General features: G+C 44.7%; 1 protein-coding gene across 12 annotated transcripts in view; it reads left to right on the forward strand.

Moving 5' to 3' along the window:
* Positions 1-17,326, forward strand: part of ANK1 (ankyrin 1) — a 271,938-nt gene that overhangs the window by 119,936 nt on the left and 134,676 nt on the right. For 11 of the 12 annotated variants that reach the window (XM_061592462.1, XM_061592466.1, XM_061592468.1 and 8 more), the window contains exon 2: positions 7,553-7,654. In XM_061592462.1, the coding sequence (XP_061448446.1) occupies positions 7,553-7,654 (102 nt within the window). Of the gene's footprint in view, positions 1-3,817; positions 3,870-7,552; positions 7,655-17,326 lie in introns of those variants that run through there. The other variant, XM_061592473.1, reaches the window with a different exon arrangement.

A 17,326-nucleotide genomic window follows, 5' to 3' on the forward strand; every position in this document is an offset into this window, starting at 1 on the left:
CTGACAAACAAAAGGAAGAGCTTATTCACACAATGCATTGTTAAACTATGGAATCTGCCCTCCCAAGAAGTGGTGATGACCACCAACTTGGATGACTTTAAAAGAGGATTAGACAAATTCTTGGTGGATAAACAATATAAACTCCTACTAGCCACAATGGTTATGTTCTACCTCCACTGTTGCAAGCAATGTTTCTGAATGCCAGTTGATGGAAACCGCAGCAGGGGAGTATATCATTGCACTGAGGTCCTGCTTGTGAGCTTCCCATGAGCATCTGGTTGGTCACTGTGAGAACAAGATGCTAGACTAGATGGACTCTTGACCTGATCCAGCAGGACTCTTCTTACGGCATGTAGAGATGCCAAGAGCATCCTCCACTGTAACTAAGGACAGGAGGCTAGCTTAGTGGGTAAAGGCCAGGCAGTATAGAACCTACACCTCTGCCTTCCAACATCTCACCACCACTCCCCCATCACTTTGCTGCCCCTCTAAGCATCCACTGCCTTAGGCAGCTGCCTTGCTCTATCTGATGGTAGGGCTGGCCCTGGTGTCTGCCATGCCAAGAACAATGGGACCACTACTATGGGTTCTGCTGGCACTAGATATCATCGGGACACAAGGCACTGTCTTGCACAGAGTCAGGATGACAAATAAACAACAATTATAATATTGATATATCATTGTCTAATTAGTTAGTTATATATGAATTTTGAGTACAATACAGTAGCAATTTTATATCTTTGGTCTTGTTGTTATTGTCTCTCTGTTATACAAAGTCAAACTATGGCTTAATCTAGATGGGTGTTTATTTACACTGACTGGTAGAATTGAATGTGGGACCTGAAGATATTGTTTTCTGTTCCGCCCTGTATTTGTTGCATGCAGCGCTGTTTCTATTCCACTGTAGTTCATCTTTTGCCAAAAACAGTTCTTTATCTCACTGTCAGCTGTGGCAAAATTATCTAATTTTTGTAAATGGTTTAATTAATTGTGTTAATTATGTAAGTTACGCTGTCATTATGTTATTCCGTCCCATTTATTTCATTGCAAAGTGAATGTTTTTTATGTTTCTCTTTTAATATGTGATCTGTGACCGTAATAAAATGATTCATTCATTCATTGCAAAGGAAATGCAATGCAAATGCATTGTGGGGTGGGGTGGGGTGGGGTGGGGGAATTACAAATTACACATTGTTTGCAGACTGAAAGCAACAACTGCTGAATGTATTTGCTGGATTGATTTCCATTCCAGACATGAGATAAATAAGTGAACACTGGAAATTTCATCTCCTGTTGCTCTTTGTGTCTGAATTTTCTGTCATCCCGAATAGCCTGTGCTCTGCTACTGAGTTATAGACCTTTATTAAACTTTAGGAACGTAGGGATCTACCTTATACAGAGCCGATCCATTGCTCCATCTAGCATAGCATCTGAGTAACTCTCAGTGGCTCTCCAAGGTCTCAAAGAGGGGCCTTTCCCAGCCCTGTTTGGAGATGCCAGGTACTGAATCTCAGATGGTCTGCATGCAAGCCCTGGGCTCTTCCAAGTGAAGGCCTTTGCTCAGCTTGGTGATAGGGTCATTGTATGGGATGTTTTGTGGCTGTGCAAGGTCCCCTTCCATTCACAAATCGCTCTCCTCATTAAGATGCCTGCTTTCTTGCATCTCCCCTCGCCTGGACTTGGAGGCCTCCAGCTCTGGGCCAGGGTTTCACACAGGAAGTGTGCGGTTAATTATAGCAAAAGCTTCTTGGTTACTTTATCTTCTCGGACACCTGCCTGCTCTACTTTCATTTTAAAAAGTGTAAGGAGGGTGCATGGAGGGGGTGTTCCATTCCAAAAGACTTATGCAACAGTTCAGATGCGGACTGTTTAGCTTGGGCCAAGTTAAGCAGCAGAGAACTGGCCCACGTCAGTTTTCAGTGCTGAATGCCAGCTGGTTTGGACGGTGAGGTCTGCTAACAGGACTGGAGAAAGATGCTATTTACTTTTGAAGAGAGTTGAAAGTGGCTTGGGGGCTCAGTTTATTGAGCTTTCACCCTGATTTGCTTGCACGAAGCTTATTTGGAGGTTAGACTAAGTCTGGTTTTTACTGAGCAGTCATTCTAATTTGTTTGTGAGTAAGGATGGGGGAGATATTTGATTCAGTTTGCATTTACAGGTGGCTGCGTCAAATTTGCTGTTTCTGAAACAGTATGAGAACCAAAACACAGCTGCCCTTCTAATTTGCACTTATCCTAATATTGCAGTGCAATTCTTCGACCAAACAATGCTTACCAAAATGTATATATTAGGGGAAAATGTGCATAAAATGAATATGTTAGTGAAAATAACATGCAAAATGCATTATATTTGGAGAAGCTGCTTCCAAAAAATGTATTTAACAGGAGAAATTAGCACTAAGATGCTGATGAATTTTCATGAGGTTTTTTTTCTTTTAAAAACAGCTTTCACAAATTGCTGCAGAAATGTGGAGAACTGAATTTAAGAATGGAAAAATGTGAAATAGAGTGAACTAAAATTGGCAGGTCCTTCCATCCTTACTTGTGGGGTGTTTATACATGTTCCTGTTCATCATTCATTTGTCCCACACTTTTCCATTGCTTTCCTAACTGCAAAGAGTCGGCTTTTTGTTTTTGTTTTTAGTTGTTGTTGTGATGGAGCACTTCATACAAGTCTAAATTTCCCAGAATGTGCTCGAATGCCTCTCAAGGCAACCTCGGAGAGGCTTTGCTTCACCATTGTCTCTGGTCAAACAGATTTTGCAGGTGTCTGAAGCATGGGGATAGTGGTGGAAAAACTTTGTGAAACAGAGATGATCACAGGATAAATGTGCAAACTGTGACGCCTCTCTCAGGTCAACTTTTACATACATTTAGGAAAGGAAAGGGCTGGTTGTATTATTATTATTGTTATTGTTGTTAATAATATTAATGTTTATTGCATTTATTCATCACTTAGTACAAAAATGTCTCAAAGCAACTTACAATTATAAAAGCATACATGCTACAAAGTGTAAAATACATCAAAAAAGGAACATTAATTGACTAAAAACTGCTCATCCTGCAATAACATAACAAGGACAAAGCCTACTAAAAGATTAACACCAATATGGCCTTGGATATATCATACCCTTTGACTCCAGTTAAGAGCCAAGTGCCTGGGTGAACAGGAGTGCCTTTGAGTAGCCTCACATTAGTCCCCGGGTTTTTTCAAAGTAGCCCAAGTTTTGTTTTAAGTGAGATACTTCTCAGGGAACAGGTGTGCATTTAAACAAGAGTGCTTCCACGTGGCAGTTTGTGGCGGACTCGGCCACTGGAAGATTCAGGACAGACAAAAGGAAGGCCTTCTTTGCACAGCACAGTTATACGGAATTCTCTCCCACAATTCATGGAGAATAAGGCTGCCAGTGGCTACTAGCCATGATGGCTATGCTCTGCCTTCACCATTGGCGGCAATATGCCTCTGAATTCCATTTGGTGGAGATCAGAAATGGAGAGAATGCTGTTGAGCTCCGGTTCTTTTTGTTGGCTTCCTGTTGGCATCTGGTCAGCCAGGGTGAGAACAGGATGCTGAAGTATTGACATCAAGCAGCCCCCTTTGCTGTACACTTTTTGGTGCCTGATAAAAAGATTTTTGTCTAGGCAAGCCTATCCAGATATGTAGCAACTTACCTGTGTTTTAATATGTTTTTAGCTTAACTGCTGATCTTAATTAAATTTTGAATTTTAAAAAAACTACCTGGTTTTACTTTTGTCTTTTACTGGCAATTTTTACGTTTGCCGTAGAGGTTCTATTTACAACCAAAATGGAAATGGACTGCCTTCAAGTCAATCCCGACTTATGGCGACCCTATGAATAGGGTTTTCATGGTAAGTGGTATTCAGAGAGGGTTTACCATTGCCTTCCTCTGAGGCTGAGAGGCAGTGACTGGCCCCAGGTCACCCAGTGAGCTGCATGGCCGTGTGGGGATTCGAACCCTGGTCTCCCAGGTTGTAGTCCAGCACTCTAACCACTACACCACACTGGCTCTCAAGCAGTATATAAATGTTGTTAAAATAAACTAGCTGGGCCTTTGGTCTGATCCAGCAGGGATGTTCTTATAATGCGGCTCATGCATTAAAGTTGTTTGCAGCACTCCCCTCTCCAAACATAATCCAGATGTACTGCTTCCACTGCATGTATATCTAAATATATCCTAATATACACACATGTATGCATTTCTTTCTTCATTTTTTGCCTAAGACTCATTTCTGCAAAAACCACGTTTCCCTTTTATAATTCCTCTATTATAATGCATTTTTGTATGCTATTTTCACCAATATATGCATTTCTATACACATCATGTAGCTGGAGAACTGTATTGCAAAATTCAGATCAATGTGAACTTTGAGGGATGGCTCGGGTTCCGTATACATATTGTTTGGGAAAGTGCATATTTGCTAGATGCACCTATAAGTGCAAACTGAACTGAATTCCTTCCCCATCCCTGGCAGGATCCACAATAAACTGTCATGAAGAAGAGCCCCAAGTTGTCATGTCCAGATGAGCAATAGCTCATTTCCAAAGAGGCAAAGCAGCATCACTGGCTATTGAAACCTGTTGTGTTCTGGGATTTGCTAGCTGGGTAGTGTAAACTAGACTGGTCTCTAGGGAGGGTTTTGCAAAAATGATTATGCCTCTTTCTCTCTCTTGTTTTAAAGTTCAGTCCCCATGCTAGCCAGTGAGCAAACGTTAATTCACATATTTTAAAATATGAGTATATCTGGAGTTTGAAGACTATTCTTATGGCATTAATGATAGTATGACACAGAGAAGCTGGATCATGGGAGAGCCATGGCATTCCCTTTTCACTGCCAAATTTTCAGAATAGCTCTTTGAAACTATGAAATTTCGGCTAATCAGCATCTCTCAGGGTTGTTCGCAGGAGGAATTGATGCAACACCTTGTTTGCCATCCTGAACCTCTTGGACCAAGGGCAAAATGCAAATGGGAAAAATGAAGGTGCTGGAATAAAGCCAAAATGAAATGGGGACGGGGTAGAGGGAGGATTGAAGCATGAACCGTTGAATCTTACAAGTTGGCTGTTGGGGTTTTAGTCTAGAACTTGCCATTGGTGTTTGGAATCAAAACGTGAGTTTTGGGAGTTTGTCAGCTGTTCAAGTGGGCATTTTCCTGACTGGTTGATTGAATGAATGAAATTAGTTAAACAGGTACCCAATGTTGCTTGTATGTCCTGCCACATGTTGAGTGTCACTGAAAAATGATCCGGTATCAATGCTGATGTTGAATATTACCTGAATATGTGCACATTTGAAGAATTCTTGGTGACTATTTGCCATCAAAGTTTCATGGGAGAAACTTTAAAATAATTTTGGGGTGTTCTGGCCACCTTTAGCTTTATGCAGGAGCCCTCTTTGGATCAGCCGTTGGCCATCCTGAATGGTTTGCTTCCAAAGATCTAGGGCAGGAATGGGGAAGCTTTGGCCCTCTAGAAGTTGTTGGACGCCAACTCCCATCAGCCCCAAGCCAGCAAGCCAATATTCTTCTTCTTATTATTCTTCTTTATTTATATCCTGCCATCCTTTCAACACTGGAACTCGCAGCGGCTTCCAGATAAAAACACATATAATTAAAACATACAAAATCTACATTAAAATAGAATTAAACTATATCCAATATTAAAACCATTCAATAGTCAGGGATGATGGGAGTTGTCATTCAGTAATACTGCAGGTGCCCCATTCCTGATCTATGGACACTTTATCATTGATTTCTGTTGATATTCTTTTATCACACACGCTCAAACACAAACACCCTTTCCTGCTGTCATTAATGAGATGTCAGACAATACTCTGACAGCCAAGAATTATTGAGCTGAAAAGTCCTGTTAGACACCATAATGCTTTGTTCTTTCCATCAACCCAGAGAAACATGCTACTGTAGAAAACAAACTAGAAAATTAGATAGATGGATCAATCAATACTGTATAAGGGAATACAACTCCTGTGCTTTTCAGGCTGCAGCCCTGCAGATGGCCAGACACAGAGAACTGTAGGAAATGTTCTTTCAAATGGGGAGCCAGCAGCCAGCAAACCCAAATGCAAACAAAGATAGTTGGGCCCCAAAGTCAGATGCATCTATCACCTATGATGGTATACTCACACAGGAACATGGAAAGCTGCCTATATTGAGTAAGATCTTTGCTCCATCTAGCTCTAGGATTGTCTACACTGACTAGCAGCAACTCCTCAGGATTGCAATCAGTGGTCTCTCCTAGTCCTACCTGGAGATGCTGGGATAGAATGCTGGGGCCTTCTGAACGCAAGGTAGATTCTCTACCATTGAGCTACAGCCATTCCCCCAAATACGTTACATTATTTTTTGTTGTTTGGTATTTATATCCTACTCTTCTTCTACAATAAGTACCCAGAGCAGCTTACAAAAAAGAATAAATAGAAAACTTAATATGAACATGACCAAGAGTTTTTTTTAAACAATCGTAACCCTAATGCATTCTATAATAATGCTATCATAGCCAATTCTCATTTTATTTATTAAGTTTTAGTGGTATATGTGTGTTCTGGAATTTGTGCATCATTCACAGTCATCTCTTGCAACTAGGGATGGGGGAGAAATTCAGTTCAGTTCAGATTTAAAGGTGAATATCAAATTCACACATTCTGAAACTGTATGACAACCGAAACATAGCCATTCTTCAAAATTCACACTTACCTGAATTTTTCAATACTGTCCTCCAGCTGAGTAAAGTGCACAAAAATACATATACCAGGGTAAAGTGTGCATGAAAATGTATATATTAGTTAAAATAATATACAAAAATGCATTCTATTTGGGGAAACTGATTTGTAAAACTATGCATATTAAACAATATTGCATACAAAAATGTGATTATTAGGATAAATTAGCACTAAAATGCTGATGAATTCCCATGAGGACTTTTTTTAAAAAAATTGCAGACAGATGTGGAAATGTGAAGAACTGAATTTAAGGTTGGAAAAACAAGCAATGGAGAAAAAATTAAATGGACAAATTCGTCTGTCCCTCTTTGTAGCACAACTTATCACTTGTCCTGCCATTGTTATTTTGAGCATTTCCCTGTCAACAGCAGCCAATGGTTTGGGACATGAGGATCATGCTTTTTAATGAACATGCTATTTTATTTCAAGGCATACTGTACATTGTGCCACACATTACGGAAGGTGAGGAGGAAACTTGACACGAGTTTGCCATGTTTGGTGGCAGATCCAGGTTGCCTTTAACAGAGTTCAACCCTCAATCAAAACACTTAGACGTGTTTGTTGCCATCTAACACCAAAGGAAGGCAAGGCCAGAACCCTTCCTCTTGACATGCTAGCTTTCTATGTGCAAGGATTTATTTAGTTTTGTATGGAAGAGCAATCAGGTGAGCCTTCAACCTGCAATCTGAAGTGGTACAGTGCTGACACTGCTTGAACGCCTCAGTAAGAGCTACACCTTGGTTGATCCAGGTTACTATGATACATTGGCTGACAATCTCTCTTCTCTCTCCAAGGCTGATGCTGCAACCAGCTTCCTAAGGGCAGCACGATCGGGGAACCTGGACAAGGCTCTGGACCACTTGAGGAATGGTGTGGATATTAATACCTGCAACCAGGTAGGACACGAACTCTTCCCCCATCCTGCCCGCACCAACCTTTGGCTTGGTCTTCATTGGGTCAATCATGGACTTTGTATTCTCAGTATCTAACTAGATGCAGCTCAAGTGGCTTTATGCTCTTCCAGCTTGTGCTGATTGAGAGTGCTGAGTGGGATGCAGAAGAGCAACTCTCTTGTTTTCGGAGAGAACTCTTGCTCTCCCAGAGTTCTTTCACTTATGGAAAGTTTAAACAGGCTGGAAGTCCATATTCTTCTGCCAGGCAGAACTCTGTGTGCAACGTATACTCCAGAACATACGAAGTGATAATTAAGAAGAGTATCTCTGGGCATGTGTAGAATGCCTTTCCCTCACTACTGAATAACAACAGCTAGACCAAGTGGCTCGACAATTCAGTGGTGGCTGGTGGCTCCATGTCAGTGGAATCCGCTCTGGATTTTAGTCCGTACTTTCAATGAGCTGTCCAAGGTGCTGAAGCACATTGCCGCCACGGTTACAATTAGTGGACAGTCTGTAACATTGGGATTGTGTAGACATGTGATGAAGACAGAAGTACTCTGAAGGGAGGAGAGGCCTTCCTTGCTGTGGGATGCTTTCCACCTTGCCACACCTAACCAGGAGAGAACTGTGTGGAATGCCCTCGGGCACAGCAGGGCTAGATTGGGGCACTGCATCTTCCCCTATTGCATGGCAGAAGTTGATACTTAAGACCATGTTCAGCATCTTCATTTCTTAAATTGAAAGGAAGGGGAAGGGCCATAGCTCAGTTGTGGAGCACCTGCTTTGCGTACAGAAGGTCCCAGGTTCAATCTCTGGCATGTCCAGGTAGGACTGGGAGAGAACCCTGTTTGAAACCCTGGAGAGCTGCCAGTCAGGGTAGATAATACTAAAGTAGATGAACCAATCATTTGAGTCAGTATAAGGCAGGTTCCTAAGTTCTTAATCATTTGAGGAAGGGCTGTAGGTCAGGCAGAATATCCGCTTTGCATGAAGAAGACCCCAGGTTTAATCCCCGGCATCTTCTCCTAGGGCTGGGAGACAGCCCTTGTCTGAAATCCTGGAGAGCCACTGCTCGACAACGCTGGACTGGTGGTCTGCCAGCATCCCACCTTCTTAAAGTAAATATTCTTGTCTGGCGTCAGGAGCTTCCAGGACTAAAAGAGGGAGCCTGTTGGATCTATGTGGAGCTGCTCAGTGCGAAGATCATTCAGAGCTGCTGATCAGAGTGTCCCACGTTCCTAGGTGCTGGAATGACCATGCCTACCCACTGGCTCCTCTGGAGTCCTCTGGCACCTGAATGCACCCTGCACCCTTCCCAGGCCACCCGCCTCCCTGGCCTTGCTCCACATTCTCCTTGAGTGTTTTTGCCCAGCTGGCATGTATGTCCCTGAGCTCTGATCATGCTTTTTTGCTCACCTGGATGAAGGAGAGAGAGGGGTGTGTGAGTGTGGGTAGAAACTAGCCTGCTGTACAAAGGTAAAATTTACAGTCATTGCTCTGCCCACTTTTACATCTGTCCCCACCCATCACAGCCATTTGGCCCCAGGAAGGCTATCCAGAAGGGAATGTGGCCCTCTGTCTGAAGAAAGGATCACAAATCCATTGAATGCCTTTTGGTGCTGGTGAAGCAACAGCTGGAGAGGGCTTTTGCCTTCTTTTTTACCTGGGGGCTCTTTACCTGGAGATGCTTAACTGGCCACTGTAGGAAACAGGATGTGGGCCAAGATGGACCTTTGGCCTGATGCAGCAGGGCTGTTCTTCTGTAGCTAAGAAAACAATTGATGATTTGGCTTATTCCTCCCTGCTGTTGCTTCAAAGGCGGGGACGGTGAGAAGGTTCAGGCTGCAAGGTGATCATTGCAGAGGAGGGGTTTGGGCTCAGATATAGCTATTCCCCCCCTTAAAGTATACAATATTCTGGACAAGGCTCTTCCTACTTTCCCAGCGCAGAAACAGACAAGCAGGAGTCCTTTGTTAAAGGAGAACATGGGGAGCCAATGCTTTTGGGAAGCCCATTTTGCATGCAGCCCTGGTACTTGGAGGCGATGCGGGGGAATGCGGGGGAATGCCTCCACAGTCAGACAGTGACTCACCTTGCTCATCTAAATGCACTACATCACAGGGAACAAAAAGCAGAGCCATTTCTGTGGTCTGCTCAGACCCACGGAGGAGTGGGTTTGCATGGAAAGTAGCTCTCTTGCATTCTTCCCATGCCCATGCCCTTGAGGCTTGTCCAAGGAACGATTGGAGCTTTAAAGTTGGTGTCATGGGTACAGTAGTGGCTGATGGCTCCATGTAGGGCTGGCGCCAGTGGGTGGCCAGGTCGGGCCCTGGTCAAGGGTCCCTGTGGCCCAAAGGGGCTCCTCCTTAGGGTGGAACGGTAGCACTCCCGTTCAGCTCCTGACCCTGCCATGGATCATGGAGAAGGAGCTCCCAGGCACCTCCCCCCCAATGCAGTCAGTGCTGGCTTCAATAAGCCCACATGCACATCCCACCTACCTCTCCCATCCCTGTGAATGCTGTGTGCGCATGCTTGCTATCAATCAAGATGGCGGCAGGGGCTTCCCTTAAGGGGTGGATGCCTCCATCGCCATCTTGGTTGATGGTAGGCATGTGTACCTAGCACACATGACATTTACAGGGGCGATAGAGATTGGTTAGATGTGCGGGTGCCACTTGTATGGAGGGGTTGAGCTACAGTGCTGCAGGCCTGGGGCAGGCTGGTGCCTAAGGGCCCAGGTATGTCTGGCGCCGGCCCTGGCTCCATGTCAGCAGGGAAGTGGAATCTGCTCCGGGTTTTAGTCTGATTTATCAAGGATTAGTCCAAGGTCTGCACTAAAACCCGGAGAGGATCCCACTGCCCCACTGACATGGAGCTACCAGCCACCACTGATCTTGGGCATTCAGGACCAAGGGCTCAGAAGAACCTGAAACAGACAGGCAGGTTGGCTGGCAGATAAAGAGCATGGCGCTATGAGCTTTCCTTCACATCCAGCTTCCCAGACGGAGGGAGTGCAGCACACCGTGAAGCTTTAGAGAAGGCAGTGACCATGGGATTGGCTCCCTAGGATCACCTATTTAGAGGGCGGGTCTGTAGCTCAGTGGCAGAGCAGCTGCTTTGAAGGCAGAAGGTCCCAGGTGCAGTCCTCAGCATCTCCAGCTAGGTCTGGGGATGTCCCCTGTTTGAAATCCTGCTGGAGAGCCTCTGCCAGACAGATCAATGCTCTGCCTTGGTATATGATAGCTTCCCGTGTTTCTTCCTGTTTCCTGTTTGACTCTCAGGTTCAACAAACTGAAGCTTACCATCACTGCTCTTCTTCCTGGCAAACTGCTGCCAGTCAGAGCACACAATCCTGAGTATGACAGACCAATGGCTTGACTCGTTATAAGCGGTACTGGGCTGAATACACCCCTGCTTTCACAAAATAATAATAATAATAATAATAATAATAATAATAATAATAATAATAAATTTTATTTCTAGGCCGCCTATCTGGCCGCACAAGCGGCCACTCTAGGCGGCGTACAAGATAAAGTAAAATACAACATACAAACTACATAAAAACCCAAGAACTACTGTGAAAGTGAGGGGGCATTTTCTGTATGTTTCGGTGCAGGTGTAGCGAGACAAAATGCTTCCCATTATTTATAGGACAAAGTAGTGGAGTGTGTTTTGTCTGCTTTTTTCCTTTCTGTAAAAATTACTATTTTTTTATGGTGGGGTCCCCCGGCTGCTCATCCTCACCCATACATAGTGGAAATGCATAGTAGCAAACTTTGCCCCAGTATCAGGCATAACCAAGGCTGCTTCCCTGTGTAGCTATGATTCTGTTGACAAGAGGCTCCTGGGCTTGTGGTGCAAGTCTCCCCACTCAAGCTTCCTAGAACAACATTAGAACATCAGAAGAGCCTGCTTGCTCAAGCCAGTGGCCCACCTAGTCCAGCATCCTGTTCTCACAATGGCCAACCAGATGTGCATGGGAAGCCCATAAGCAAGACATGAGTCTGATAGTCCTCTCCCTACTTGTGGTTCCCAGCAGCGGGTATTCAGATTCAGGTTGCCTCTCACACTGGAGGAGGAACAGAGCCATTCTGGTTAGTAGCCATTCCTTAAGCTCCTCGAGTTTATCCAGTCCTCTTTCAAAGGCGTCCAAGCTGGTGGCCATCACTGCCTCCAGAGTTTAACTTTGTGCTGCATGAAGAAGTACCTCCTTTTGTCTTTTCTGAATCCTGTCGCTTGTCCTCTCTTGTGGGTCCCTAGTCCCCACCACAGATCTGCATTTCTGGCAGAGGGGGAATGGCTGGAGTGAAACCAGTTTGAGTCTGTGGTGTGGATATGTTGTTACATTTCCAGCTGGGGCTGTCTTCTTCCTTGAGTGCATGAAATGCTTCCCTTCATTTTTCCTTCCATGCTTTGGAGATTTATTTATTTATTACATTTCTACCCTGCCTTTCTTTTCATGAAACCCAAGGCAGCTTACATCTGGTTCCCAGGCAGTCTCCCATCCAGGCACTGACCAGACCTGACCCTGCTTAGCTTCAGCAGGGACCTGGCCTTATGTGCCATTGCTCCCTTGGCTCTGCTAGGGAGACTGTGTTAGAATTTTACACCTGTGGTATGTAATCAACCTGCAGATGGTAGGTTATGTGATCCCCTTGACCTTAATGCTAGGACCTTGGGCTGCCTCGGGCCACTGACATGCATGCCCGGGGCCGATTCTGACAAAATGTCTTCATTTCTGAGGAATACCCATGCAGATTACGAGTGTGTCTATGGTTGCTTCCAGATGACCTGTTTGTTGAGCATTCATGTAGATTTCTTTGCACAAACTTTTGCAGGGAGCAGTAGCATAGTGGCAAATTCAGGATTACAGGGCCGCTTTCTGATAGTGACAGCCCCTCCCCTCCCCTCTCCCCCTTATTGCTGCTGAGTTGAGAATGAGATCCTTGTTAATGCCTTCTCCCACAACAACAGACATGTAATAAGCATGTAGGAGCTTCTCAGTGGCTGACTTGCCTCCTTTTACTCTGATGGGCTCCAATCAGCAGGAAATGACAAGGAAGCATGTTAAAAGACTCTTCTCAATGGCTCTCACACTCTTTTTTCATGCTGATTGGTCATAGGATGCTGGAGATGTTGGGACCCTGCTCTCTAAAAAGTATGGGGTCTAAGATGCCTGGGGACCCCAGATGACTACACCCCTGGCAGGGAAGTTATATCGCACCACACCAAGTAATTGTTATCCTGTGTTTTCCAGCGCTTTATCACTTTCCTTATTGCAAAAATTAAATTAAATTTAAAAATAAAACATCAATTTTTTTGGAAGCAGGTTTGTTGTGCAAGAATGACAAATCCACTTTGTCTGCAAGTTTGACCAGTATATGCATTTTTTTTCTAGCAGTTTTCCTGCAAAAGAATGCATTTCTGAACGTTTTCATTAATACATGCTTTTATGCAGACACTTTTCATTAATATACACATTGGGTGAGAAGGTACTAGTAAAGGTCTTCTTCCAAGCACTTGGGTCCCAAGTCATTTAGGGCTTTGTACTAACTAGTACTAACACCTTGAATTGGGTCTGATAGCTGATAGCTAGCCAGTGTGGTGCCCTGAGGTGAGGGGTGATATGATTTCCACTTGCTGCACCATACAATAACTGGGTAGTGGCATTCTACACTAACTGCAACTTCCAGACTGTCTCCAAGGGTAGCCCAATATAGAGTGCATTGCAGCAATCTATCCTGGAGGTTGTTAGAGCATGGTTCACAAAGACCAAATGCTCTTGGTCCAGGAATGGCTGCAATTGGTGAACCAGTTGTAGCTGGGCATAAGCAGTCTTGCCACTGAGGTCAACACTTTGAACTGAGGAGTACCCCCAAGTTATGTACCTGCTCTCTCAAGGGGAAGTGTGACACTGTCTAGAACATGACAATGCCTGAACCTGAGCAACATTAACCCCCAGGTTGTCCATTTTGTCCAGATTTAGCTTCAGTTTATTGGCCCTCATCCTGCCCATCACTGTCTGCAGACACTGGTTCAGCCCCTGAACACCTCTCCTGATTTAAATGGGATGGAGAGAGAGAGCTGAGCATCATCCATATACTGATGACAGCACGCTCCAATTCATCAGGTGACTGATCCATATAGATGTTAAAAAGCACTGAGGACAAGAAGGACATTTGAGGGATCCCATAGCATAAATGATATGGGTCCCAGCAGTAGTTCCGTAGCACTATTCTCTGGTAATGACCCTGCAGGTGTGAGAAGAACCACTGCCACATACTGCCTCCAACTCCCTGAGCTATCCCATGGTTGACGGTGTCAAAAGCCACTAAGCGATCAGGCAGAACCGACAGGGCCAATTCCTTCCTTACTCTCTCCTAATAAGGGCGCTCTCTCTCTCCTCATCCATAAGGGCTACTAAGACTGTTTTGGTCCCATACCCAGGCCCAAAGGAGAGCTGTGTTTTGGTCCCCACATGGGTTTGGGAAGCGTGAATTTGGTGGGTTCACATTGAAAATGCATGCTAAACAAATGTCTTCCCCATCCCTAATTGCACCCCAAAAATCTGCCACCCGAAGCAGCCACTTCACTTTATCTCATGGTTGGTAGACACTGTTGTTCTAATTTAATGTTGCTTGATCCAGTCCCTCTGCGGAAGTCATGTTACCCCGGAGAGTCTCTTTTTCTCAGACGCACACAGAGGCTCAAATCCATCCCTTGATTCTAGAGGCAGCTGCTGTTTGTTCTTAATTGGGAGAGACTGTTGTGCTCGTTAAAGAGAAGTGTCGCTGTCAGCCAAGGCTGCCGCCCCAGAATGGGAAGGGAGTCCTTGTGGGGAAGGGAGCTACAACTGCACTCACACAGCCCCTGGGTAGATTTCCTTCCCTGTCACTGATCAGAAATGAATAGTTACTCAAGGTGCTTCCCACCCCAGCTCTCTTAGCTCACTGGGATGGAATAAAAGGAGGAAACTATCATAAGATCACATTCCTCTCTGGTGGATTCTGGGAGTGTGGACATCCAACCTATCTGTTGAATATTGTCTGAATATTAGGAGAGGCAGATAGGACACCACAACCTTGAGTTTTCCCAAGTTGTCCATTGTAAGTGAGCAAAGTGGGATAGGGGTCATTGTGGGCGCTGTTTACGTATTTTTAGTATTTTATAGTACGGTATAGTTGGCGTTCAATGCTAGTTCTTCTCAGAGGAGACCCATTGAAGTTAGCAGACATGACTAACAGGTTCATTAATTTCAGTGGGTCTACTCTGAGTAGGACACAGTTGCATACAACCCCATATCTCTTCAGGAGAAAACAATGCAAGGCACTCTGCAACAATCAACATCATTGGATGTTTCAGGCGGTTAGCCGCATTCATCTTTATTACAGGAAGTTTCTTGAAAAGATCACAGAGAATGCCCTGTCCTGGGCCACCCCCCGAACTTCTGAGGGTGGCAGAACTACCAAAAGGGCTCCCTCTGCTGATCTCAACATCTGAGAGGGATGCAGGGAAAGAGGAGGTCTTTTACTCTCTGCTAGTAAACCCCTTTTCCTGTGTCAGGTGTGGGCAGAAGGTAGATTGGGATCTGCTAGTAGATCTCTGGGCGATTTGCAGTAGATTAAGCAGTCTTTCTGAATTGTCTAACAAAAACAACTAAAAAGCTTTCTCCTCCCCCCCCCCTAAATTGAAAACCAGGAGTGGATTGTTGTAGGAAAGGAGATTATATGAGCTTTCTTCTGGTACTGATCACAAATTCCTGGGCTGGACATGTATTCAGAGGCACCCTGTTTCTTAATTCTTAGTGTGGGTTCGCCTGCCTGACCCACTATTTTGCACCTGAATCCAGTTGGTGGATCTTAGGGATCTTGGACACCCCCACACAAACCCACTCCAAAGTAGATCATGTAAGCCTAAGTCTGGTCACCCCTGTACTATTTCAGTGCTATTTAAGTAGCGACACTGTCCCACACTTGCCACACTCTTTCTTTTCCTTACCATACTCTTCAGCGTTTCATTGATAAATACAGGGATAGCCTCTCCTCTCATCCCAAGATTTCACAGTAAGAGGTGTATAAACTCATGAGGTGTTTGGAGGATTTGGACAGACAAGACAGTTCTCTGGTTGGCCACTGTGAGAACAGAATGCTGGATAGAAGGAGTCATGGGCTTCTATTCAACTATGTCCTACTCAGAGTTGACTAATTGAAATTAATGAACCTAAGTTAGTCATGGTCCCAGGCTATGGTCTGAAGGCACATGAGGCCAGCACCCTGCTGAAGCTAAGCAGGGTAGGTCTGGTCAGTGCCTGGATGGGAGACTGCCTGGGAACCATCTGTAAGCTGCCTTGGGTTTCAATCATGAAAAAGAAAGGTGGGGTATAAATGTAATAAATAAATAAATAAATAATGTATATTAACTTCAATGGGTCTACTCTGAGTAGGGCCACATTCAGATCATATATTTACTCTCCTATTACTCCACTTGAAACAGTCATGGTTTTCTCCAGGGAATCCTGGGAGGTGTAGTTTGTGAACGGTGCTGAGAGTTGTTAGGAGACCCCTCTTCCCCTCACAGAGCCACAGTTCCCCTAGTGGTTTAACAGTCAATCTCTCTCCCCAGGGAATTCTCAGAATTGTAGCTCTATGAGGGGAAGAGGGGTCTCCTAACAGCTCTCAGCACCCTCCACAAACTACACTGCCCAGGATTCTTTGGGGGAAGCCATGACTGTTTAAAGTGGGATAATAGTGGAATAAATGTATGGTGTGAATGTGGGCTTGGATTAGCATTGAATACTATGCATGGAAAAGGAAGGCAAGGCTGTTGACCCCCCCCCCTTTATGGCTTCAGCAGTGGTGTGCCCTCCAGTCACTAGGGGGTCTTATATGTTGTCACCTCAATGATCTACTTTGATTCTGCATTAATTTCCAGGACTGTTGGGTGTGAGTACAAGTTCTTTCCAGGAGGAAGCCAAGGTATCCGTCACAGCTTTCTCAGTGCTGCTGCTAAGAGCTATCAAAAGCCCTGTAGGTTTCACTTTATCGATCTGTTCCCGTACAAGGTCCGTGGCTTCCCGTTGCATTAGGCACTCTTCCAGAATATTTTGTTTATTCCTTTACTTGAAAGGATGGCAATTACTCTGGCTAATAGGGCCAGGCCTCTGTGTCAGGGTGGCTCCCCATGTTCAGCCCATCATCAGGGCAAACTTCACATTAACGTCTCCCATTAACGTCTCCTAAGAGCCTGTGAGGAGGCATGTTCTCTGTTCACCTGTGATAGTGAACTTTTGAGCAAAACCACCAGCCAGGGAGTTTGCAAATACTCTGAGCCTGCGCCTTCGAAGGACGGGGTGCCTTCCTGGAACACTGCAAGTTGCTTTCCATTAGGTCCGATTATTCACTGTTGTGGGAAAAACACACACCCTGAAAACAAGAACAAAAGATTTGCACAGAAATTGTGCATGCTAATTTATATGTGTACATACGCAAATTTAGAAATAATTGCTATACTCTATAGAGAAATATGATGCATCTTCGTAGTGGAGAAGACAGTGCCCGGGTGACCTGTGTGCTGCTTAGCCTGCTGTCCAGGTACTACCTGTACATAGGGAACTTCAACAGAGGATGCCTTCAACAGATCCTATGACACATGGTCCTCTGGGAGCCCTTCAAA

This window comes from Rhineura floridana, chromosome 12 (assembly GCF_030035675.1).
Source record: "Rhineura floridana isolate rRhiFlo1 chromosome 12, rRhiFlo1.hap2, whole genome shotgun sequence".
NCBI lineage: Eukaryota > Metazoa > Chordata > Lepidosauria > Squamata > Rhineuridae > Rhineura > Rhineura floridana.